The sequence below is a fragment of the Pristis pectinata genome, chromosome 8 (genome assembly GCF_009764475.1).
Source record: "Pristis pectinata isolate sPriPec2 chromosome 8, sPriPec2.1.pri, whole genome shotgun sequence".
Lineage (NCBI taxonomy): Eukaryota > Metazoa > Chordata > Chondrichthyes > Rhinopristiformes > Pristidae > Pristis > Pristis pectinata.
In genome coordinates, this window is record NC_067412.1 from 23,845,745 (window position 1) to 23,872,502 (window position 26,758).

General features: G+C 40.1%; 1 protein-coding gene across 9 annotated transcripts in view; it reads right to left on the minus strand.

The window, feature by feature from the left end:
* Window positions 1–26,758, minus strand: part of rbfox1 (RNA binding fox-1 homolog 1) — a 1,151,227-nt gene that overhangs the window by 1,051,962 nt on the left and 72,507 nt on the right. For 4 of the 9 annotated variants that reach the window (XM_052021439.1, XM_052021432.1, XM_052021430.1 and 1 more), the window contains exon 1: window positions 25,527–25,670. The exons of the other annotated variants lie outside the window; for them this stretch is intronic. In XM_052021439.1, the coding sequence (XP_051877399.1) occupies window positions 25,527–25,589 (63 nt within the window). In that variant the 5' untranslated portion in view covers window positions 25,590–25,670. Of the gene's footprint in view, window positions 1–25,526; window positions 25,671–26,758 lie in introns of those variants that run through there. 9 annotated transcript variants of the gene reach the window in all.

Genomic DNA, 26,758 nt, shown 5'->3' on the forward strand with positions numbered 1-26,758 from the left:
CCTTATACACTCACGACTGTGTGGCCAGATTCTGCTCTAACTCCATCTACAAGTTTGCAGATGATACCACCATTGTAGGCCATATCTCAAACAGCGATGAGTCGGAGTACAGGAAGGAGATAGAGGGCTTAGCGGAATGGTATCATGACAACAACCTTTTCCTCAATGTCAACAAAACAAAAGAGCTGGTCATGACTTCAGGAAAGGGGGCGGTGTACATGCACCCATCTACATCAATGGTGCTGAGGTCGAGAGGGTTGAGAGCTTCAAGTTCCTGGGAGTGAACATCACCAACAGCCTGTCTTGGTCAAATCACGTAGATGCCACAGCCAAGAAAGCTCACCAGCGCCTCTACCTCCTCAGGAGGCTAAAGAAATTTGGTTTGTCCCCTTTGACTCTCACCAACTTTTACCGATGCACCACAGAAAGCATCCTATCTGGATGTATCACGGCTTGGTACGGCAACTGCTCTGCCCAGGACTGCAAGAAGCTGCAGAGAGTTGTGGACACAGCCCAGCGCATCACGGACACCAGCCTCCCCTCCTTGGACTCTTGTCTTTACCTCTCCTTGTCTTGGTGTAGCAGCCAGCTTAATCAAAGACCCCACCCACCTGGGACATTCTCTCTTCTCTCCTCTTCCATTGGGTAGAAGATACAGGTGCCTGAGGGCACATACCGCCAGACTTAAGGACAGCTTCTACCCCACAGTGATAAGACTATTGAATGGTTCCCTTATACAATGAGATGGACTATGACCTCACGTCACTAGTTGTGACCTTGCACCTTATTGCACTGCACTTTCTCTGTAGCTGTGACACTTCACTCTGTACTGTTACTGTTTTTTACCTGTACTACATCAACGCACTTTGTACTAACTCAATGTAACTGCACTGTGTAATGAATTGACCTGTACGATCGGTTTGTAAGACAAGCTTTTCACTGTACCTCGGTACAAGTGACAATAATATACCAATACCTACTGTGATAAAGTGCTTTGAGAGGGTGGTTATGGCTAGAATTAACTCTTGCCTGAGTGAGGACCTGGACCTACTGCAGTTGCCTACCGCTGCAATAGGTCTGCAGCAGACACAATCTCACTGGTTCTCCACTCAGCTTTGGAGCACCTAGACAACAGCAAAACATACATCAGGCTGCAGTTTATCACTTACAGCTCGGCATTCAACATCATTATTCCCACAGTACTAATCAACAAGCTTCAAAGCCTGGACCTCTGTACCTCCCTCTCCAAATGGATCCTCGACTTCCTTATCGGGAGACCACAGTCAATGTGGATCGGTAATAACATCTCCTCCTCGCTGACTATCAACACAGGCGCACTTCAAGGCTACTGCTTAGCCAGCTGCTCTACTCTCTCTACACTCATGACTGTGTGGCTAAGCACAGTTCAAATGCCATCTCTAAATTTGCTGATGACACCACTGTTGCTGGTAGAATCTCAGATGGCGACGAGGAGGCCTACAGGAGTGAGATAGATCGGCAGGTTGAGTGGCGTCGCAACAACGACCTCGCACGCAATGTCAGCAAGACCAGGAATTGATTGCGGACTTCAGGAAGGTGAAGACGGGAGAATACATATCAGTCCTCATTGAGGGATCAGCAGTGGAAAGGGTGAGCAGCTTCAAGTTCCTGGGCATCAACATTTTGGAGGATCTATCTTGGACCCAACACCCTGATGCAATCATGAAGAAGGCATGCCAGCAGCTCTACTTCGTTAGGAGTTCAAGGAGATTTGGTATGTCACCAAAGACATGCAAATTTCTATAGCTGTATGGTGGAGAGCATTCTGACTGGTTGCATCACAGCCTGGTACAGGGGCTCCAAAGCACAGGATCGCAAGAGGCTACAGAGGGTTGTAGACTCAGCCAGCTCCATCACAGGCACAACCCTCCCCACCATTGAGGCCATCTTCAAGAGGTAGTGCCTCAGGAAGTCAGCATCCATCACTCAGGACCCACACCTCTTCTTGTTACTATCATCAGGGAGGAGGTACAGGAGCCTGAAAACCCACACTCAGTGATCTAGGAACAGCTTCTTTCTCTCCGCCATCAGATTTCTGAATGGTCCATGAACCCATGAACACTACTTCATTATTCCTTTTTCTGCACTATTTATTTATTTTGTAATATATAGTCATTTTGTCTTTGCACTGCACTGCTGCTGCAAAACTATATATTTCACGACATATAAGTCAGTGATAATAAACCCGATTCTGACAAACCTGATTCTGAATACTGCATTTTGTCCCATACACAGCTAAAGCACAACTTAAAAGAGTGTTTTTTCTACAAAGCCATTTAATGTGATTCTGATGGCGTAATAGCCTCTCCTTCAAAAGTATAACTGCAGAAAAACTGATTTGTAAATTAGACAATTTTGAAAGGCTGGCTTTCTTCCAGCAAAAATTTACACAGCATGTGAAAATTTGCTATTCTATTTATTGCAAGTCTGCAATAACTGAAATAAAAAAAAAGAAAATGATGGAAACACTCAGCAGGTCAGGCGGCATCTGTGGAATGAGAAACAGAGTTAATGTTTCAGGTCGAAGATTCTTTATTGTGACTGGGAAAGAAAAATAAGTTAGTTTCGAGTTGAAGCCAACTGCAACGCGATCCCACCACTCACCATATCTTCTCCGCCACCACGCCCCTCCCCCCCACCTTCTGCAGAGATCATTGGTTCACTTGTTCCCTCCCTACCCACCCCTCCATGACTCCTGACACTTTATCCTGCAACCACTGGGAGGTGCAACACTTGTTCTTACACCTCTTCTCTCACCACCATCCAGGGACCTAAGCAGCCCTTCCGGATAAGGCAAAGATTCACGTGCACTTCCTCCAACCTCCTCTACTGCATTTGGTGCTCCCAATGTGGCCTCCTTTACATCAGTGAAACCGGGCACAGAATAGGCGTCTGATTTGCAGAGTGACTGCACTCTGGCCCTAGTGACAATCCCGAGCTCTTTGTTGCATGGCACTTCAATGTCCCTTCCCTCTTCCACACCGAACTGTCCATCCTCGGCCTTCTCTACTGCCAGGGTGAGACCCAAAGCAACTAGAGGAACAACGCCTCATATTCTGCCTGAGTGGTCTACAACACAATGGTATGAACACTCCACTTTCAGGTAACCCTCACCTCCGGTGTGTTCCGCTCCCCTCTCTCTCTCCTTCCAATCCTCCTCCAGTCCTCTGCTTTTGTTCCCTTTCCCACATCCCCCTTCAGCCCCCCTTCACCCATTTTCATCCTCCTCCCTCTCCTTGTTCCATGCACCCTATACCCACACATTCCATCCACTGGCTCCCATCCCCATGCCCCACCCATCTGGTTCCATTTGCTCTTCACATCCCCACTAATGGTTCCCATTATCACCTTCCTTTTCAGATTCCAGCACTGGTAGCTTTGTGTTCCTGCTTATCACCTTCCTAGCTGTGCCCACCTTCACCCTCCTCTCCCCCACCTGGCTCTATCTGCCCTTTCTATTTCTGGCCTCCGTCATCCACCTGCCTCTGTGTCCCAACTCCACCCCTTCCCCTCCTCTACCAGGCTCCATCTGTCTGTCATCCTTCACCCCTTCTCAGTCCACCAATCACCCATTGCCTCCTGTCTCCTCCTTTACACTGGCTATCTTCTCCCTCCACCCTTAGTCCTGAGGCAGGGTTCCAACCCAAAACATTGACAATTCCTTTACCCCCACAGATGCTGCTCAACCCGGTGAGTTCCTCCAACAGATTCTTTGTTGTTTTAGCTTCAAGTTGATGAATTGTGAAGGATAGATAGGACAAAGGAAATATCTCCAATAGAGTGAGGCTAGAGAGAAATGGAATGGACATCCTAAGGAAGTTGGGTGGGAGAAAGTTTCTTTGGGATAACTGTGGAAATCTGTAAGCTCACAATGGATGTTGGTCACTTAAGCTAACCTACTGCTGAGATGGAAACAGAGATCCATCCTTCTGGAGTAATGGGATTTGCTAATGGGAAAAATAACGGCTCCAGTTAAATAGATTTATAAACTAAAGATCATTTAAATACGTTTTTTCATTAAAACACTTGATTTGTTTTCTTTCCTAGACCAATAAATGCTGTGAAATCAAATCAATGATACAAATGATATTTTTAAAGTTTAAATAGCCATCATCTTTATAGACAAAAGTTTGAAGAACTCAGCTGCATTTTTGAAAGACTGACATATTAATAAGCGCCTTAGGTTGGCACAACATGGTGGGCCGAAGGGCCTGTATTGTGCTGTATTGTTTTATGCTTCTATGGTCAATGCAATTCACATTGCTGCCTTTGAAACGTATCATCCAAATGTTTGCCAAACACTTTTATACATATGAATTTGGTTGGAATAAATAGGAATGTTATGATGCCTTGAGATGCATTCTCAGAGCTTTTTCGTTGAGTAAAATTGACCTAATTTTGATTTGAGTTGCCATTATTTTGGGACTGGTTTTGAGCTCCGTAAGTAACTAGAATAAGGATACTTGCCTCAAACTAGCGATAGAAACCAATGCATCAAAATTCTCCTTCGAAAAAAAATGCCATTTACCTTTAATAACAGATCGAAACTTGTCCCACCTATTGAAAGAGTATTGAAAGTAGCCAATATTTAGCTAAAGTTCCCTCACTTTTCATTTCCATCCTGATCCAAAGAAGAACCACCAGTATAATTGGTGGAATGAAGGGTAAACCATGGAGAATCCAAAGATCTGGATGCATTACTTGGAGATGCATGTTCAACTCCCAGTATAACAGCTAGGGGATTTACTAAATAATCTGGAATGAATACTTAGTGCCATGAAGCTGCAGGATTATCATGAAAACCTATGTGATTTAGGGAAAATAAGCTACTACCTTTTGCCTTTGCGCGACTATATATGGGTGACCTTCAGTTGTGACGAGTCTAGTGAGCCATCCATTTGAAACATGGATCTTCTCAAGGGCTATTAAGGATGGGCAATAATTGTCAGCTATGTCATCAGCCCCACATCTGATAAATGAATTTTAAAAAAAGACCACTCCAGCTCTCGGATGTGCATATTACATTGTTAATGTCACTTTTCTTGCTTTCCTTTGCTTTCTAAATTGGCAGTAGCTGTTTGATGCACTTGATGTTCCATCCAGATGAACACAGGCATTGATGAAAATATTTGGAAATGCAGTTTCAGTAAGGTACCATACTGTTTCATAAGGCACATGCAATTGGGGTTAAAAGTGAGCATGTTTTGTGGCTTGTTTAATGGACAGAAAACAAAGTAAAGGGGTCATTTTCACATTAGCAGATTGTAACTGGTGGATTACATGGATCAGTACTTGACCCTTAGTTGTCGACAGTAAGAGTAATGAAATCCAAGTATGCTGATGGAACAATACTGTTTGTGAAAATAAGCTTTGAGAAGAACAAAGTGAGGCAGCAAAGAAAATGGAAAGGTTGAGTGAATCCATTTTTACAAAAAAAAACATAATATATTTATTAAGGTGAGAGATTGTTAAATGTCAGCATTCAGAGTGATTTGTGTGTCTTTGTATAATAATCATAGAAAGTTAACATACAAGTGAAAGCAAAAGTTTTAGAGGTAAAAGACCCACTCTGTTAGTGACTCATAGTGGAATGAGATTCTAGCATATCATACAATGAATAAGGAGATTCTCAAAAAAACATACAGACTGGCAGTCACTTGGAGAAAGTGCTAATGTCCTTTTCTTTCCAATTATGTGGATTTTATTTCTTTCCAAAAAAGTGTCCTTGCGGATTTGGTAACTACAATGGGATTAAGTGGAGAGTTAACCTGCACCCAAATACCTGCAGAATCTGTGATCAATCAATACACAGTAAATCAGAGCCATGCAATCTAATGCTCACTTTCTGTACTCCCAACTTCTGAAAGAGATCACACTCATTTAGCAAGTATTCAACAGTACCTTCAAATTATGTTCTCTCAAACATTACCTTCCTTATCATTAGTCGTAGAATAAAGAGATTTACTTTTCGCAATTCAAACCAGGCTAAAATAAAGCTTTCTTCAGAATTCCATTTTTGAATTGAAATGACAGCTACTTCAAGATAAGTGAGTTTGTGCTGTGTGTGGTAGTGTACTTATCAGATTGGTTCAGGCCTAATTTGGCTGCACAGTACAGCTGTAACTTAATGACACAGTTTGTTTCCATTTCCTCCAATTTGTATGAAATGAATGCATTCTATTAATAGCAAAAAACACATATTGGAGGGTGAAGGAACGGCAAGAGTGATTTTGCTGCTCCCACTGAAAACTATGAAGCAGGAGAACACATATAAACACATCCTCTTTGAAGACAGAAAGCATTTTGGACTGCAATTGGACTTGTCAGGAGATGTATTACATACAGGATAAGGGACAGTAGACATTAAAACACAAGCCTTAAGTCAATGCTCGTGGTCCTTCTGAAACGTTATCTCACAGGCATTGCAGACGGTGTTCAATTCAAGAAAAATGTAGTTCTCAACATTTTCTACAGGAAGCATAACATCTACTGGCAGCAAACTCTTCCCACTCCCAATCTTGTTAAACACACTGCAGATTTCTGGGCTTTGTTTTCTCTTTTTCTTTGTTCCTCCAAATAGATTAGGTCATGGACCCTCAAGTACTGTTTTGGATTTTCTGGGGATTAACATTGAATCGCCTTTGTGATGCTGTGAATAAATGCCAGAAAAAATACCATAAGCGTGATTACAAATGAGTGATTTTTCCATTTCTTTGCTTGTTTATAGGTTATAAAAGTATCGGGACAAAAGGCTGTTTCATTAACAGTGAGCGTTAATCTAACTTGTTGACATAAGAACTTGTACCCTTTTTAATTGGTATGGGAAGGTGTTGCACCTGGAGAATGGACCAATGAGAGAGAAAGGAGCACAGGGAGTGCGAGTTACCTGAAACTGGAAGGTAACCCACACTCCCTGTGCTCCTTTCTATCTCCTTCTGACCTACACAGGTCCTCCCTTCCACCACCTGTTTCTATCTGCCTATCATCCACACACAATACCAACAGGGTCTCCTATCCCCTCCCCCAACTGTATCCATCTGCCCATCACTCCTTCCTTATCTGGTTCCACTTCATTACTTATTAGATTTCAGTATCTGCAGCCTCTTGTGTCACCACTTATCATCTTCCAGCCTCTTTACCTCTCCTCCCCTCTCACACCTGCTGCCATTTGTCCATCGTCCCCCTCTGCCCCTGGCTTCACCTATCACCTGCCAGCCCCTGCCTTACTCCTCCTGCTCACCTCTTTATACTGACTATCTCCCCTCTACACTCTCAGTCCTGATGCAGGGTCCTGACCCAAAATGTCAACAATCCTTTGGCTCCAGGAATGCTGCTCAACCCGTTGAGTTCCTCCAGCAGTCTGTCTTTTACTCAAGTTGGCAATCCCGAAACTTTTCCTATGAATTGAAACGGTATATAATTTGGAATTTTATTCATAAAATATGCTTACAAAATACAGGTTGAACTGCGAATGTAGCTATTCAGACTCAACTCTATGGGAGAAGATAATATACAACAGCAAATCACCAATGCTAAGCACACAAGGTAATGTCACAATTTTTCATGTTTGATTAAACATATTAGGTGGTTGAAAAATGAGGATAGAGACAGGTCCTGAATACATTTCATGCATAATAATAACAACAATATTTATTTATTTATATAGGACCTGTAATGTAGCAAAGCCACATTATAGGGGTGATATCGAGCAAAGTTTAACACCAACCTCACAACCCACCATCCTGTCTGCAGTCAACACCACTTCAAAGGGTTGCTGATATGGTTCTAATGCGGGCAAGTGGGATTCATGTAGATGGACAGAAGGGTCAGCATGGACACGGTGGGACGAAGGGTGTGTTTCTGTGCTGTACGACTCTGACTCCACTAAATGACAAGGTCATCTGCTGACAACATTGTCTTGAAATTTGACGTATAACAACATACACATGAATTTTAAATCTGGAGAAAATCTTTGAAGTTCCTCACCAAAGAGGGCTGTGGAGGCTCTATTTAGGACACGGGTTGATATTAAGGGAATCAAGGGTATGGGTTTTGTTCAGGAAAGTGGCACAGAGTTAAAAAAATCGGCAGTGATATTATTGAATGGTGGAACAGCCATGAAGGCCAAATGACCTACTCCTGCTTCTACTTAAATTCTGAAGCAAGTGGGTTTGGTGGGAAATCAGCATGCTATGTGGGTGCTAAAGATGAAGGATGAATTGAATGCGAAAACTTACTTGAGTTCTTTGAGGATATAATGTGCGCAGTGGATAGAGGGGAACAGGTGGATGTTGTATACTTGCATTTCCAGAAGAACTTCTATAAGGTGCCATATAAAAGACTTATCCATGAGATAAGGATGCATGGAGTTGGGGACATGGATAGAGAACTGGTTCACCAATAGAAGCCAGAAGGTTGGGATAAATGGGTGTTTCTCTGCCTGGCAATCAGTGGCGAGTGGGGTGCCGCCGGGGTCGGTGCTGGGCCTGCAACGATTCACGATACACATTAACAATTTGGAAGAGGGCACAGAGTGTAGTGTATCTAAGTTTTCTGATGACACTAAATTGAGTGGAAAAGCAAGTTGTACAGAGGATGCGGAGAGTCTGCAGAGAGATATAGATAGGTTAAGTGAGTGGGCAAGGGTCTGGAAGATGGAGCACAATGTTGGTAAATGTGAGGTCATCCACTTTTGGAAGGAAAAATAGAAGATCAGATTATTTTTCAAATGGTGAAAGGTCACAGCATGCTGTTGTGCAGAGGGACTTGGGAGTGATTGTGCATGAGTCGCAAGAGGTTGGTTTGCAGGTGCAACAGGTTATCAAGAAGGCAAATGGAATGTTGGCCTTCATTGCTAGAGGGATTGAATTTAAGAGCAGGGAGGTTATGCTGCAACTGTACAGGGTACTGGTGAGGCCGCACCTGGAGCACCGCATGCAGTTCTGGTCTCCTCACTTGAGGAAGCATATACTGGCTTTGGAGGCGGTGCAGAGGAGGTTCACCAGGTTGATTCCAGAGATGAGGGAGTTAGCCTATGAGGAGAGATTGAATCGCCTGGGACTATACTCACTGGAATTCAGAAGAATTAGAAGGGATATTATAGAAACATATAAAATTATGAAAGGGATAGATAAGATAGAAGCAGGAAGGTTGTTTCCACTGGTAGGTGAACTAGGGGACATACCCTCAAGACTCGGGGTAATAGATTTAGGATGGAGATGAGGAGAAACTGCTTTTCCCAGAGAGTCGTAAATCTGTGGAATTCTCTGCCCAGGGAAGCAGTAGAGGCTATGTCATTAAGTACATTTAAGACACAGTTAGACAGATATTTGCACAGTAGGGGAATTAAGGGTTATGGGGCAAAGGCAGATAGGTGGATCTGAGTCCACGGCCAGATCAGCCATGATCTTATTGAATGGTGGAGCAGGCTTGACAGGCCAGATGGCCTACTCCTGCTCCTATTTCTAATGCTCTTATGGGAAAGGCGGGAGATCCTACTATTGTTGCCATGGGAGGCAGCCAGCCTAAGAATCTCATTAAGTCCTGATGAAGTCAACAGTTGATGGGAAGGGAGTCACAGAAGAAAGGTAGTATTGCCAAGAAACTGACTCATTGAGCACTGCCAATTCAGTGGAAGAAGTGATAGAAATAGGAAAGCTCAGTAGTACTTATTCGACAACCAATGAAAACAATTAAGACAGGACAGGTAAGGATGTTATAGCTACTGGAGTGGACATAATCATGCATATGGATATCATGGTAATTCATGCAGTGATGGTACAAGATGCATTGGAACATTTCCACACCTTCCACTGAGCTGGACCAAGACAGTATTGTGCACCAACTCGGGAAACACCCTCAGAGTCATGAATGAGATGGACCACAGGTTGTTTGACAGCTATGATTGTGTCCAGTTATCCATTGTACTTTCAGCCATTGAACATGCACCAGCAATCCTGGGACCAGCTGGAATGACACACTAAGACTGAGAGATCGTTCTCCAAAGGATAACAGACCGAGGCAGTGAGAAGATCCAGAAGCCATTTACAATCAGAGATGTTTGATCAGCTGGGTGGGTTAACAGATGCTTGGAAACAAGAGTTACAGGCACAGCTCGATTGAGCTATCTGTAGGAAACTGAATCAAGGGCTGCAATGAATCTCATACTTCCGAGATTTTTCTTCTTACATAGAAGGTTATTTGGCCCATTAAATCTATGCTGACTCTCAGGGTATTCCCATCAGTCCTATTTTCCCACAGTTTACCCAAAACCTATTCTCTCTCACGTGCCCATCAACTGCCCACTGATTCTTCTGCCATTCACTAAACAAGGGGGTAACTTACAGTGGCCAATTAATCCACCAACAACATGTATTTGGGATGTTGGAGGAAACTGGAGCATCTGGGGGGAATCCATATGGTCACAGGGAGAACATGCAAACTCCACAGTTAGGATGAAACCAGGGTCATTGCAGCTCTGCAGCAACTGATAAAGAAAAAGAGATCAACAATTTGCAATGTAATATCTTAGTGAGAGGAAGGTTTATTTCACCAACTACAGTAAAAAAGGGCCAATAACTTAATGCCTTCTGAAGTAGTAGGGGTGACACAAGAGCAGGGAGCAGAAATTAAAATGAACTGTCCGCAGTTGGGAGAAACAGCAAAGGAGGAGAGGCTGCTCAAGAAGTTGTTTCAGGTCATACCACTAACCAGAGAGAAAGTAGTAAAAGTGGGCAGCAGAGAAGACCGCCTGGGTGTTGTCTGTTAACAATATTCCATGCAAAATGATGCTGGGTGACCTCAAGAAAATCTTCAAGGGTGCCATTGATCAAAGAATTCTGGGCTCTTGAGTTGACCTAGAATCTCAGGATTCTAAATTCATTTAGTGACATTGCGAATGAAGCAGTTACAGCATCAGCTTTGGAAACTGAGCCAAAATTTGGAAGTGGAGAATTGGTCCATCATTATCCATGTTATTGAAGGTATATTCAAGATGAATGGCATACAAAATCAGCAAGATTTGAAGATGTTTAGTCCAAATGGGGTGGCCAGTGTTGAACCAGATGCAGTCCTTAAAATTGGCCTTGATGTAGCCTCACTAAGGCACCCAAGGAGGCGAAAGAAGTTAGAGAACATGCTGATGACACAAGGATGCCCAAACATGAACATGAGCACTACACACTGAACCACAACAGACATACTAGGTCATGCCACTACTCTTGAACTGGAGTATTTGGAGCAAGATGCTGGAAATTTCAAACAAAAATAGAGTATGATCTAAGTGCCCAGCAGGTCAAACAGTATAAGTAAGGAGAAAACAGTCAATATTTTGGGTTAAGGACCCCATCAGAACTGGAAACGTGAGAAGGCAAGCACATTTTAAGCTGCAGAGACAGGGAGGGTTGGAGAAAACAGAGAGTGTTTGTGATAGGGTGTAGAAAAAAGTTGTCAAAGTAACAATTACTTTAAAACTTGGCATTTGGAAGAGGAGAAAGCTGAGCAGCATGAAAACAAAGGCAAAATGATGAGAATGAAAAAGGCAACCAAAGTGGAGATTATTACCACCGAGTTCATGATACTTAGTAGTGTGACAAACACATAGTGTGATTGTATTTGTTGTTGTTATTAATTGGACTTATTAGATGTTTGTGTTAAGATTTATGTAAACTGTATACTGCAGACAGTGCATTCAAAGATATGGAGATAATTATGTCAGTGCAACAATTAGAGATGTTAAGTACAGCTGAAAGTGAAATATTTTATAGACAACAGGACTAAGAAACCATATATTTGAGTTTGAGTAAATTTATAATTGTGGATATACATCTGCAAGCTATTAATTTTGTAACTTCATATACATCATTGTAGAAAATTTATGACACATTCAGCCCATTGTGTCTGTGCTAGTTAAAAAGGAATTGCCCAACTAATAGACTACAAGGTCTTTTTGTTCCTCCACACCACACAATGTCCTGGTATTTATTGTCTATTCCCTCAACCTGATTCACCTCCTCAAATGCACTACTTCACACTTTCTGGATTAGATTCCATTTGCCAATACTCTGTCCAACTGATCAGACCATCTGTATCTTTCTGCAGTCAAAAGCTTTTCCTCCTTACCATCATCTGCAAACTTCCTTATCCTGCTCCCTACATTTAGGTCTAAATAATTAATGGTTATTAGGAAAAGAAGGGACTGAATATTCAGCTCTCTGGAACTCCACTGGTAACTGGCTAACCACTGGTAACTGCCTTCCAGTCACATCAATAAGCATCAACCATGATCCTACTTATTACCAATGAACCAATTTTGTATCTAATTCGCCATTCTCCCAAGGATTGCAAGGACTTCTACTTTTTGACTTGTATTCCAGACAGAACTCTTTCAAAAGCCTTGCTAGAATCCAAGTAGACTACATCAAAGCACTGCCCTCATCAAATCTCCTTGTTAACTCCTCAAAAAATTCAATTACATTGGTTAGACACAACCTTTCCTTAACAAATCTGTGTTGACAGTTCCTGATTAATGTATGCCTTTCTAAATGAATGTTTATGCTGCCCATTAGAATTGATTCCAATAATTTGCCCACCACGGAAGACAAACTAACTGGCTTGCAAGCTCTTACTTCAAGGTATATTCATGCTTCCTCTTTTTGTAATCAGCTGCATAACTTTAGCAGTTTTCCATTCCTCTTGCACCACTCTTATAGCCAGGGAGGATTGAAATCTTGTCATCAGAGAGTTTGCAATTTTCTCCCTTCTTCCTTGAACAGCCTGAAATATATTTCATCTGTGCGATTTATCCATTTTCAAAGTTGATAAACCCCTTAATATTTTCTCTTTTGCATTCCATATTTCACATTCATCCATCTTAATTGCAACATTGGCATCATCTCTCCCTTTTGTGAAGTTACTCAAAAAATATTCATTAAGAACCTTATCTATGTCCTTCATCTTCCCACACACATTACCATTTTGTTTCTGAATATTCCCTACTCTCTTGCCATTGTAATCTTCTTTGTGTTTTCTTTGATTTTACTTGTCAATACTGCTTCAAATCAGTTATTTACCAATTTCCTTTTTAATTTCACGCCCACACTATGTGGTACTCCTCCAGATTTTCTGCTGTATTAAAATCTCACTGTTTGACATAAGGTCTTTTTTTGCCCCAACCAACCCTCTGTGCACCTTGTCACCCAGTGGGGTGCCTGAATGGTGGTCTGCACTTTTTCTTTGTGGGAAAGTTAACACTGAAATATTTGAATCTTCTTCTAAAATGCCTCCCAATGCTTCAAGACCGAGTTATCATCATGTAACTGGTTATATGATGAGATAATTTAATATATAGATAGTTGTTGTTCATATGGGTTTGTAACATTTTTTAAAGGGAAGTCTATATTGAGAGCATACTTATCTTTAAAAAACAAGTTCATCATGTGTTAAAACCTTGATATAACAGGCCAGAAGATGTCTCTGGTTAATTGCCAGATCCATAGACTAAAGTTGTAATGCAGCATGGTAGCACTTTCACCTGATTTCAAAAATGTATTCATCTGACATCTCGTGCACTTGTTGCTACACCTAGCCCTTCTGTTCTAAGTCAGCCCTAGTGGGTGCATCCATCACAACACCATTCATTTGAACTGAATTTTCAAGCTTCATTTGAAAGACAGATTTATGCAACTTTATTTATTTTTTTGATATTTCAAAGTACATATTTTGTTTTTATTATTTAATTTTTAATTAATGTTTTAATTTTATTTGTTGCCTGTTGTCCTTAGATTTTTTCAGTTGTTTCTTCAACTGTTCCTAAATCAGGAAGTCGTAAATGACCTTCTGACGGTACTAGGCCATTAGGGTGCTTCGTGGGTGAGGTTTTATTTCCTGCTGGCTGTGGTCTCATTACTGCTCACGGTCCTCTGTGCATTGTGGAACAGCCGTGGTAGTGATATCAGCAGCATTCCAATCACAATATGCAAAACATTAAAAAAGGTTGAAATGGAAAGGGAAACACGTGGACCATGAACACATCAAATGTGCACTAGACTGACTGGCTTGTTCCTATCCTATAAGTTCTCTTACCCTATGTAAAAGAAGTAAATCCATATAATATTCAAGCATGATTGAAGCAGAACAGAAAAAATGGAAGTGGTAAGGCAGAGCAGCTCTCTATCATGAATGTAAATTCATCCACTGAAATTGTTCAAAGCAGAGTTTTGTAAAGGTTCAGTATTACTTCCCTGCTTTTATACTCAATAACCTTGTTTATGAAGCCCCAGGTTTAAGACCTGCTCTTTCAATATGTCCTGCCCCTTTCAACAATCTGTACACATGAGCCCTCTGTTACTGCACACTCCTGACATCTGGGTTATCTTGTCTCCCCATTCCCTCCTGTCAAAATGGATCACTTTACACTGCTCAGTTTTAAATTCCAATCTCCATTTGTCTCCCTCTTCTGCTAATCTATTGTCTTGTTGCAGATGTTTGGTATCATTTTTACTGTGTGCTTTACTCACAAGTTTGGTCTTATCTGCAAATTTTGAAATGTTATTCTGTTTTCCAGTATTCAAGTCATTTGAGAAAGGCAGTGCTCCATGCACTAACCTTGGAGAAGACCACTATCTTTCATCTTCCAGTTTGAGAAACAATCATTTACCACAACTCACTGTTTCATACACTTAAGCCAATTGTTTGTCCCGGCTGACACTGATCCTCCCATATAATGTGCCTGAATGTTATTAAGCACCATTTTATATGATACTTTGTCAAATACTTTCTTAAAATCCATACTGTAGACATATACAACATCTATTTCAATAACATTCTTTGTTACTTCATCAAGTAATTTAGCATGTTTTTTCAAACATAATCTGCTTTCTACAAATCTGTTCTGGCTGCTCTTAATAAACTCAAGCCTCTCCAACTCATTGTTAATTTTTTTCCCTGATTATTGTTTCCAAACCTTACACACCACTGAGGTTAAACTGACTGGGCAGTGGTAACATGGAATGTCCTTCAACCCTTTCTTGAACAACGGTGTCATATTTGCAACTTTCCGATCCCATTTCTTATCTCCTCAGTTTCTAGGGAAGATCAGAAAATTTTGTGAATACGACATGCAAGGGTGGCATAGTTGACACAGCAGGTAGTCCTGGTGCTCATAACTTCAGCAACTTGGGTTCAATCCTGACCTGGTGCTGCCTGTGTGGGGTTTACACATCCCCCCTGTGACTGTGTGGTTTTCCCCTATGCGCTCTTGTTTCTTCCCACACCCCATAGACATATTGGTTGGTAGGTTAATTAGTGACTGTAAATATCCCCTAAAGTAGTGGGAGAATCAGGGGGCACTTGAGAGAGAATGGTTTACAGGGAAATGGGGGGGGGGAGCTGAATTGCTATGTGAGCTTTCAAGAACTCAATGGGCTGAATGGCCTCTTTCTATGTTTTAAGGAAACGAAGTATGCTATCTCCAACTCAGCAACCTGTGAAACAAACCTAAGGCATGCAGGCTATGCTTAGGGTCATAGCCTGCATGCCCATCCATTACCTCCACTATCTCCACTTCTACTGATATTTTGTCAGCATGCACTTTCAAACACAGGTGTAAAGTAAACCAGAGAGCACAGGTTGAAGGTAAGGGGTAGGAGATTTAGAGGAGAACTGAGGAAGATTTTTTTTATCCAGAGGGTGGGTGGAATCTAGAATGCACTGCCTAGTGGCTCTCACATTTAATGATTATCTAGATGATTACTTGAATCCCCAAGGCATAGAAGGTTATGGGCCAAATGCTGCAAAATGGGAATAGCACAGATGGATTCTTGAAGGTCGGCATGGACCTGATGGGCTCCAGGGTCTGTTTCTGACTCTATCACTCTACAACTTGGGTTTACACCACTGACACACAATTCATTTGATCTATTTGTTTTCCCAGCATTAGATGGCGCAATCCCTGCTTCCCAGTTGGGCCTGGAAGGAAATTCTCCAGAATACATTTCAGAAATTCTGCTGCTCAATCCCGTCCTTTCTTCTTACTCTAAACTTACCTTTATCAATATTTGGGTAATTAAAGACTCCAATATCACCACTCTATAGTTATTGCACATCTCTGCACTCTCCTGCAGATATGTTTTGTCATCCCAGCCTCAGTCTGTAGTGACCTGTAGAATACCTCAGAAATGTATTCACACACTTATTCCTTCTTTACTTTCACAAAATAGATTCTGTTCTTCTTTCCTCGAAGATATCTCATCTGTGTGAAAAAAAAATCATCAAACTGACACCTTCTTCCTGATATCCGGAATGTACTGCTTAGAATTTAACTCTAGGACAAGGAAAGAACCAGTCTGGCTACAGCTGCTGGAACAGATATTTGGAGAAATTGGTAGTTGTTTTGTATCATACAAAAAACCCCAGCAGACCCTGATATAAGTTCCTCTTACAATACTCTTCAAGGACATTTCATCTGTGTGAAGAAAGCATTGCAGCAGCACAAGTCAACAGCAAGTACTGGATAGTTGCAACTCCTGGTGTAACTTTTAATCTCCTGGATGTTCAAGACAACTTTCACATGAATAATGATGAGTGCTGTCAACAAGCCATTATTTTCTGTGCAAAGGCCCTGCCCAATGCAATTTACATCATCCTGTTATCTTAGTAGCCTGTTTGGTGCATATGTATCTCTCAATGTTGGTGCTTCACAGTTTTGTCTAACCTTTTCCTCTTTCATTAATCTTCACAACTATTTTCAGGTCTTTGCAATGTAGTTAAGATCACATTGACAATGTGAATGACATATTACCTACAATGAACATATTTTGCATAATTCTGATAATCACCAAAAATCTGCTTGAAAAACAGATTATGAGAATATTGATTGATACTTTGGAATATTTCACTCAGCATTCATTTTTCTTCCCTCAAAATCTTCCAGAATATCTGGTTTAATACTTTTTATGCTAAACTGCTTTTTTTTAAACCTCATGCAAAATGTTTAAGAATCATTATTACAGGTGTACTATGAGAGACTGCTAATTTTACTTTGTCATTTGCAAAGGGAGTAGATACTGAGCCCTTCGTAATTTCCTGACATTTTTAAATTATAATGTAGAAGGCAATTCTTCAGATTTACAAGTGCAGAGGAATGTCGGGTCTAAATTGGGCTAGATGGAGACACACCAGAGTTGTTTTTTTCGGAGCAAATAATTGCACTTTCAGACAATATTGAAATACTTTTTCAGAAGCTGATTTTCAGTCATGGTTTTATATTCTGCTGGAGTGGCAGCAGATTCATCAAACTGACACCTCCTTCCTGATATCCAGGATGTACTGCTTAGAATTTAACTCTAGGACAAAGCAAGAACCAATCTGGCTACAGCTGCCAGAACAGATATTTGGAGAAATTGGTAGTTGACTCATATTATACAAAAAACCCCAGCAGTCCCTGATGAAGGACATATGTTCCTTTTACAATACTCGGCACTACAGAACAGACATCAGTTTGAGTTGGAACTGTTTTAACACAGGCAGGAGGTTTCTGCCATTGACACTATATTTCATTTTTTTTCTCCATGTCGTCTGGGAGCTATAAACTATTTGTAAATCGCCTTGTGATGAGAGGAGTGCATTACCTTGTAGAGGGCAATTCAGCATATTCCTTGGTTGTCATGGAATGACTTATATCTGATTTTGCCTCGAATTATGTAGTGGATCTCAGATTCGAACAAAAATTGAGATGATCTGCATCTGAATGCCAAATTCCTCTGAATCTTCTCCCCTTAGAGATAATGGCAGCTTTCCCAAAGTTTTACACCATATGTTGTGGTCCTGCTCTTTGCTAAGCAACTTATGGTGTGCAAGTCAGAAATTACAATAAAAAAAGACAAAATGAGGAAATCAAAAATAGGACCACATATGTTGTTATTTTCACAACAGTGTCTCTAAGTTGTACCGTTTACAAGCCAACAATTCTGGATAGATGTATAACTAATTTTTTCACTTTCAGCATTTATTAATTTGGAAATATGCTGGGCAGTAGATGCATAATGTGTAATAACTCAATACAGAAAATTTGAATGAGACTGGTTGATCTTTAAAATAATGGACTGACTTCATTATAATCAGTCTAATAATTGAAATGTCCTGGTGAAATAAAACAGGCATTTTTTTACGTCAAACACAGCAGTCATGCTTTACTCATCATATTGGATGTCCTTTTGACAGTTCTGACCTTAAGGGTCAACCTTCTGTCATTTTTAGTTGATTTTTAAACCTTATTTTTTTGCACAACTAGACATGTTGAAGATAATTTATGTACATGAATTACTGGAAGCTCAATTGGCCTGAACAAATAAATAAAATATTTGTTAAATTTTCTGAAAGAATTATTGTGACCTGCACAAAATAGGAAAGGATATAGCACTAATATTTCAATGTATATTAGTTGGGATAAAATATGTTAAATATTTTGATAGGATATGCCATTATTTCTTCCATTCATAAAATATAACTTTAAAACTCTCTTCCAATTTCAGTAATTGTAAGTTATTAAATATTTGTGAATGCTGGAGATAAATGTTGAAGTATATTACTTACTATGATATCAAAATAAACTTCTTTGTTTTCTTGTGTGTTTATTTTATTTATATTTATTGAAGGGATGGCTTCCCTGTCGGTGCCAATATTTAATGCATACCAATAATTGCTCTCGAGATGGTATTTGTGATTCATCTTCTTAAATTGCTGTAGTATGCGCATTGAAGGTGAGGGTAGTAAGATTCAAGATTTTGACTCAATGATGACAGGGGATTCGTGTTATATTTTGTCTCAATGATGATGGAAGATCAGTGTCATATTTTCAAATCAAGATGGTCTGTGACTTGGAGGAAATGTGTGAGTGGTGGTGTTCCCATAGATCTGCTTCCCCTATCCTTCTCTGTAGGAGAGGTCATTGGCTTGGGATATGCTGTTGCAAAAGCCTTGGCAAGATGCTATATTGCATCTTGATGCTGTACAAGACTGCAGTCACTGTGCACTAATGATGGACAAAGTGAAACTTTCAGGTCAAAATGGGAGAATAATCAAGTAGTCTGCTTTGATCGGCATTGTGTATTGTTGAGGGTGTATTCATTCCAAGCAAGTGGAAAGGCTTTTGGCGAATCAGGACTGATTGCAGAACATTCAGCCTCCATCTTGAGCTTGTATCCACAGTATTTGTTTAAGTGGTTAAGTTTGTGGTCAATGGTGATTAAACCCTATACATCCAGCACCTCCTCTCCCTAACTCACCATATCCAGGACATCAATGGTAGGATGGTCATCTTGTTGAGTGTCAAGGGGAGATGGTTAGATTCCCTATTGTTCAAGCTGGTTCAGAGCTTTGGACTTTAGCAAATGTTATCTATCTACCCATATCTGAAAATTGTGCAGGCTTTGCAGTGTGCAGTCATGGATTTTTTCATTAGTTGACAGAAAATTAAATTCTATGACATTGTGACTAAGCATCTTCACTTCTGATCTATGACAGAAGAAAGGTCACTAATAAATCATGCGTAGGCAGTTAGACGTAGGAAAATGCCCTGTGGCAGTGTCCTGAGTCTTAGGTGATTGACCTCCAAACAACTAGAATCATCTTTCTTTGTGCTGAGTATGATTCCATCCAGTAAATAATTTTTCCCTGATTTTGATGGCTATCAAATTTTACTCTGCCTATTTAATGTCAGACCCAGTCAAACGTCTGTGCAGTACATATCATTGAATTTTTCTAACGTTCAGTGCACAAACAAAACATTCATTATCTCACTGCACTGCAACTATTCAATGTTCCTTTGCAGGCACTGACAAAATTCTGTAAGTATATATCATGGCAATGCTGGTTTAATTGGTACAATAGCTTCTGGCACATTCCCAGGAAGATGTTGCTCAGCCGACTGGACTGGGATTGCTGTGATTGTGTCTGGGCCCTAGGTTGAATACAGACAGTCCAGAGCAGTTTCCAATGTAACAACTGGCTCAGCCACTTTGGAGAATAGTTAAAAGTCAGTCACATTGTTGCAAGCCTGGAGTTCTCCACAGACCGGTCCAGGTAAAGGTGGCAGATTTCCTTCCTGATAAGACGTCAGTGAACCAGATGGCCTTTTAACACAGTTTCATTGTCACCAATACTGTTATTTGCTTGATGTTCAGATTATTTTTCTTTTAAACTAAATTTCTAGACTTTCTTGGTGGATTTTGAACACATCTCCAATCATTAATTAGGTATTCATTCCCAAACTATATAATAATTATTATACATTATATTAATGTACATATAATGAAATATATAATAATAAAAATATAATAACCATTCCCAAATATATAATGATAAAATAATTGCAAATAATTTTTAAAATAATGGTATAGAATTATTTATTGTTTTATTGATATTTAGTAGTCATCTTATTGTAAATTAAAGATTTTAACATGGAAAAGCATTTGTAAATAGTGCTTAAATTTGAAAAACTCACCAAAAGGCTTGCAACCAGGTATGATTAACCAAATCTCAGCATGGCGACTAATTCAATCAGGATGGTGGGGGGGGGGGGGGGGGAATTTGGGAACAAAGGAACAATTTTGTGGATGCTGGAGGCATTAATGCTTTTAGAGCCGTCAAAAAGATTGTGGAAACTTGATCTGCACTTTCCATAACTTGAGGAAGAAATCCTTTGACCTTTTGTGCAGATTTGGCCAACAGTGAGTGAATCCAGTGTAATCTGCCGGAAACTCTATTCCATCAACTGCTTGACCATTTCCAGTCTATTAGAGCTTTCAAAATATATATAGCTTTTTTTTAATGATATTTATAATTGATTAAAGTGCTTTTGTCCTTGTCCTTAGTTTTTAATGCTATGCAACATAATCTCTGGACTGCCAGCTGTGATGCTTGCAAATATTTAACCACTATCCCTCACATGGTGCAACAGTGCTCAGAGCCAGTGAGCTTTCAAGAATCATCCAGGCTGAGAAGACCCCGCTCTCTTCACTTGTCCACAAAGGCAGCTACTTTATGTTGCTGGTGACATGCTGGGTAAAAAATAAACACACCGTATCACCAGCAAAGTACTGCAGAATTGTAAAGCATAAACAGAAAAGGCTGAAAATACTTAAGCAGGAGAGGTGACAACTAAAGACAGGTCATGACCCGCAGTATTGATTCTATTTCTCTCACCACGTTTGCTGCCTGATCTGCTGAGTATTTCCAGCAGGGTTTTTTTGTTCCATCCTATCATGTTTCCAGAATGCCAGAATTTTTAGAGGATCTTCCATAAAAATTTTGGACAGAACCATCGATCTTTAAATTTTATTGATGGAATAACTGAAAAATCCCATCAGATTTCCGGTTCGTTAATTTTATTCTGTCAATATATGGTTGCATTAATTTTAAAATATTGATTTTTGTTCTGCAGAACTCCTCTTTTGTTTTTCATATAGTTTTAAGGAGAAATTATATGGCCTTACCAGCAATCAATCTGATGAGTGATACACTTTTTGTAATTTTCGTACAAGAATTCTGGACTCAAAGTTACATAATTACAGCTTTTTCTCACATTAATATTTTTGTAACACCTGCCTGTGTCTAATTATAAAATATGAACACTGAGTACCAGCAATCATTTTTTATTCAACTCTCTGTAGTCTAGCAATGTTCGAAGAATGAAATTACTGTTAATTATGACAATCAGTCAAACGTGTTATCCGAAGATCAGGGCCTTTGTAATGCATTTTGGGTATTTTAAACAATAAAATGCAAATTGGCACAGATTGTAATAGAATGAAACTGGAAGCTGCTAAAATATATATGCAAGTTTATTTTATCTGTTAATAATGGAGAAATTATAAACTTACTGTATCTTGCACTTGTTCATTTTACCATCTTCAGCTGAGTAATTAGAAAAAGAATTTGAAATCTGATGTGAAATTTAAATACCTCCTAAGTACGAAGAGCAAAAACCTGTCCTTCAAAGTCAAATCCAATATCATTCAACTCAAGGATGGGGTGAAGTAGAGGCTGCATCTTTGCTGCTTGAGATGTCAAGTTCAAATGCCATTGATAGCTTGCAATTAGTTACATCATTTCCTTGCTTGGTCAATAACAGTGTCATTGCATTTGAGAGAAGTAAACAAGGGGGGCCATCTGAGGCTGCATTAGCTGTGCACCAGAATAAGGAAATGGGGAAATGCATAGAATCAATCATCAGTAGTTTAACTTCCGACATATCCCAACTGAACAAAATCTGCAGAACATGAAAAGGAAAGGAAGACTCTGAAGAGAAAAGTTAAATTAAAATTAAAGATGAGAGAGTATCTGCTATCAATGGACTGTAAGTCTATATATAGTTACATTAGTAAATTTTGGTGCTTAAATTGGTCCTGCATTTCCAGTTAGATTAGAGCAAATTACTTTTTATTTAGAAGTAGACATTATTCTGGATTCATACCATCATTGACACATCAATAGATAGCACTGTAAAAGTAGTTCTTCAAGAGCTGTACAACTCTATGACTCTACAAAACTCTCTCTACATTTAAGTGCTTGTTTGACTTCACAGTGCAAGACCTTTTCAGGTGATTTCAGGCCATTTTATTGCAGGTTGTTTATTGAACCCTATGACTTTTACAAACTCACACTGCAATTTTTTTCTACGTATTTGAGCATTCATGACCAGAACCTCTCCTGGTGTCTGGGATTTGATTCACAGCCAGTCAATGTTACATGGCTTATGGAACACAACAGGCAATTAAATCTACCAAATCATAATCAAACAAAAGAAGGCACAGAGCCAAAGGAGACATTGGGACAGGTGAGCAAAGATTTTGACAGAGAGGTACATTTTTAAGGAGCTTTAGAGGAAGTGGAAAAGAAATGAAGAGTTTCGTGTAGGAATCACAAAGTTTGTGGATTAGGTGGCTGAAGGCATTACCACCAACAGGTGGGTGAAGAGGGAGGACAGAAGAGGCCAACATTGGGAAAATGTGATTTCAGGGGGCTGTAGAGCTGGGGGATGTAACAGGCATGGAAGAGTGGAGGCATGAAGGGATTTTAACAAGAGGGAAATTTTAAATTGGAGGCATGAAGTGACCAAAAGTTAATCAGTTAGCACATGGGAGTGAGTCACCAAGTCATGGTGCAATTTACCATGTAAATTACATTCTGGATAGGGCAATATAACTATAGCCTGAGTTTTGCAAACTAAAAATGGTATTGAGGCACAGAGCATTGAAACAGTGAAAAACACCATCAAACAGAATGCACGACTCCTGGCAATGGTATAAGATTTCTTATGAGGCATCTTTGTGAACGAGCTCCACATAGCCCCAATGACTGTGGCATGAGACAACTGGTAATTACAGCTTCTCAGTGTAACAGTTACATTAATTTCCTTTCAGTGACTAATTTAGAACAAAGGAATCAGTATGCATTAATTTCACCACCTTTCTAAGTTATGTTACTTCAAAATAAACTCTCATTTGAGCACAATTTCTGGATAACTGTAACAATGCTCAGGGGGAAAAATATGGAATCAGACATTTCCCTCAGTATTAAACTGGTCAACAGCTATTGTGCACTGAGATTACAGTGTCATAAATTCATTAGAATGATCATGTGGAGCCTTATTATATCACAAATTGCAACAGGATGAGAGCTATATTTCTTCAAGAGCTCTCGGCCGTGGTACTTTTTTTTCAAATTTGTGCAAAATGTCACATAGATTAAGGGAAATCTTTATTGCGTTCAGAAATCATTAAAGGCCATGAGGGTCAATCAGAAATGACCTAGAAGCTAGAAAAACAAATGGCTTGGAAATAGTTCAGTGCAAGGAGAGTAAGGAACAGAAAATGGGAAGGACATTACTGGAAGGTACTTTCGTGGTCCTATTTTGTTTATCACTATGCTTAAAGACATTGATGGCACAATAGCACAATGATTATAAACATTACAATCTAGTCTATGTGCTTAAATGACCACTGCATCTGACATGCTTCAGACTGCCAAAATATATATGACAAAATGGGTTCTATTTTGTAATATTGCTCGAGTGAGGTTGGGAGCATAAGAGACCATATTGAGAGGTGATAAGATAAGAAGATATCTTTATTAGTCACATGTACATCGAAACACACAGTGAAATACTTCTGTTGCATAGAATATTCTGGGCACAGCCTGCAAGTGTCGCCACGCTTCCGGCGCCAACATGGCATGCCCACAACTTCCTAAACCGTACATCATTGGAATGTGGGAGGAAACTGGATCACCCGGAGGAAACTCACACAGACATGGGGAGAAATTACAAGCTCCTTACATACAGTGGCCGGAATTGAACCGGGGCTGCTGGCACTGTAAACGTGTTATGTTAACCGCTACATTACCGTGCCTGCCCCATGATGTGATTTCAGGTTAAGATTATAGTGTACCTTATTTTTAAGATCATATTTAATGTCAATGACAAACTACTTTACTCAGAACCAGAGAAAATACCAGAAACTCAAAGCTAATATGCAGATAGTGAAGGAAATATTAATTCAGATCATAGATTTTTTTGGGTTGTGCAAGAAATTAAATGTTAAAAAAAATCTCAAAGCCAAACCTAACCTAATGAAAGCAGGGATTGGAGTGTGAGGCTGTGAGAGTGGAGTGGTTCGATGGATTAGGAGTGACAACCTCTCAAGAGGCAAGTTGCTCATTTGTGTATTTAATAAATCTTCATGCTTCAGATGTTTTATTACAACTTTAATGCATGCAATCAATGGAGCCTGGGCACTGGGAAATGCCACTGCTAAAACAAGTTGAGGACCACTGCATTGAACATGGGGGTCTGGAGAAGCAAAAGAATCTCCATCAAAACAACCATTTTCCTTCTTTAATAATTAGACAAAAATAATTTGCAACATCACCACCGCCTGCAATCCCTTTCACTCGTCACACACCAGAACATACCAACCTGACCCCTCTTCCCCTGATCCATCCAGCTCCATCCACAAATTCTCTTCCTTCTTAATCACTCCAGTTTCCAAATTTCCTTATGACACAGGACCATCCAGCCCATCAAGTAAGTCTACACTGGCTCACAGAGTAATCCCATTCTGGCAATAATTTCCCTTGTAGCCTATTCTCCCCACAGTCCCATCAATTCCTCCAGATTATACCACCCACCTACATGCATGGTACAACTTACCTTCTCCTATCTTCACTCCCAATTCTCAATCTCTCTGTCTCCCCACGATCTTCATTCCTCTTCTCCCTCACCTCCTCACCCGGTTTCTCTGATGCTGTCATCAATACTCCCCATTTAGCTACAACCACTGATGCTACCTGAGCTCCAACATGGATTATTCAGGCAGCTGATCTTTCTTGGACACCCTCACTCCTCATCAATGACTCCTCAATCCTCACCACATGCCCACACTCCCCCCCTAGGGCTCAGGATCTCTTTCTCCATCTTCTCCATTCCCTACCTGCAGTCTGGTGCAACAGGTGTAGTCAAACCTCTCCATTTTGTTAGCTGTCGCAGGAAACATGGTCCAAAAATGGTAGCTGCATCATGCTGTTAAATTCAGAGAGCAAACCATTCTTCTAGGCTCTCGCTCCATAAAACTGACCCCCATTCTTTTGCTGCCCCTGCAACATTATTGCAGCTAATATTTCAGTGATCAATCTATACAACAAGCTGACTAGGAAGATAATGGAAGCAGATGGTATTAATTTATTTATTTGCCAATAAGATTTCACAAGTGCATAAAAATAGGAGGAAACCATATGGCTCCTTGAATCTGTTCCATTATTCACTTCCAAAAATTTTAATTCTACCATTTAAAATGGCAACCCCCCTAGTTCTGAGCCCATGCCCACTAGTTCCAGACTCTCCAGCTGATGAAAACATACTCCCAGCAACCACCTCATCAATCCCTCTCAGGACGTTAAACGATTCAATGGGATTAACTCTCATTTTCCTTGACTCTAGAAAGCATTGGCACGTTGTCAAGGTTCAGTCCTTACAAACCAAAAATAAATCAAATGAACCTTTGTTGCAAGTATGTCCTTTGTGACATATAATTACATAAATTTCATCCTTGTGTTTGCTGGAAGCATGTGAAGAAAATTGTATCCTGATACTAGTTGGCATGTCACTGCCTGGCACAAATGAGTGCTCCATGAAACCACATTGCACGGTACATTTTCTCTGCTGGTTAACAATGATGACTTGTAATTATACAGCTTTTTTCATGTGGCAAAATGTTTCCTATTTCTTCACAGGTGTATGAACAAACAAAATATGACACAGGGTCACATAAGAAAACTTGAGAACATTTCTTCAAAGGCTTGATGAAAGAGTTCGATTTTAAGGAGCACCTTACAGAAGAAGTTTAGGGAGGGAATTCCCAAGTTTAGTGTCTAGTGTTTAGTGTTTATTGGTATTGGTTTATTATTGTCACTTGTACAGTGAAAAACTTGTCTTGCATACTGATCGTACAGGTCAATCCATTACACAGTGCAGTTACACTGAGTTAGTACAGGTAAAAACAATAACAGTACAGAATAAGGCTGACCCATTCAGAAGTCCCTTGAGGCCTACACAGGGAAATCAGGTTTCGCAGAACAGCATTAATTCCTCCTGTGATATTTTAATGACCACACATTCACACTTTGGATAGTCATGCTCTATGCTGTGCACTCCTGCACTTTGGAG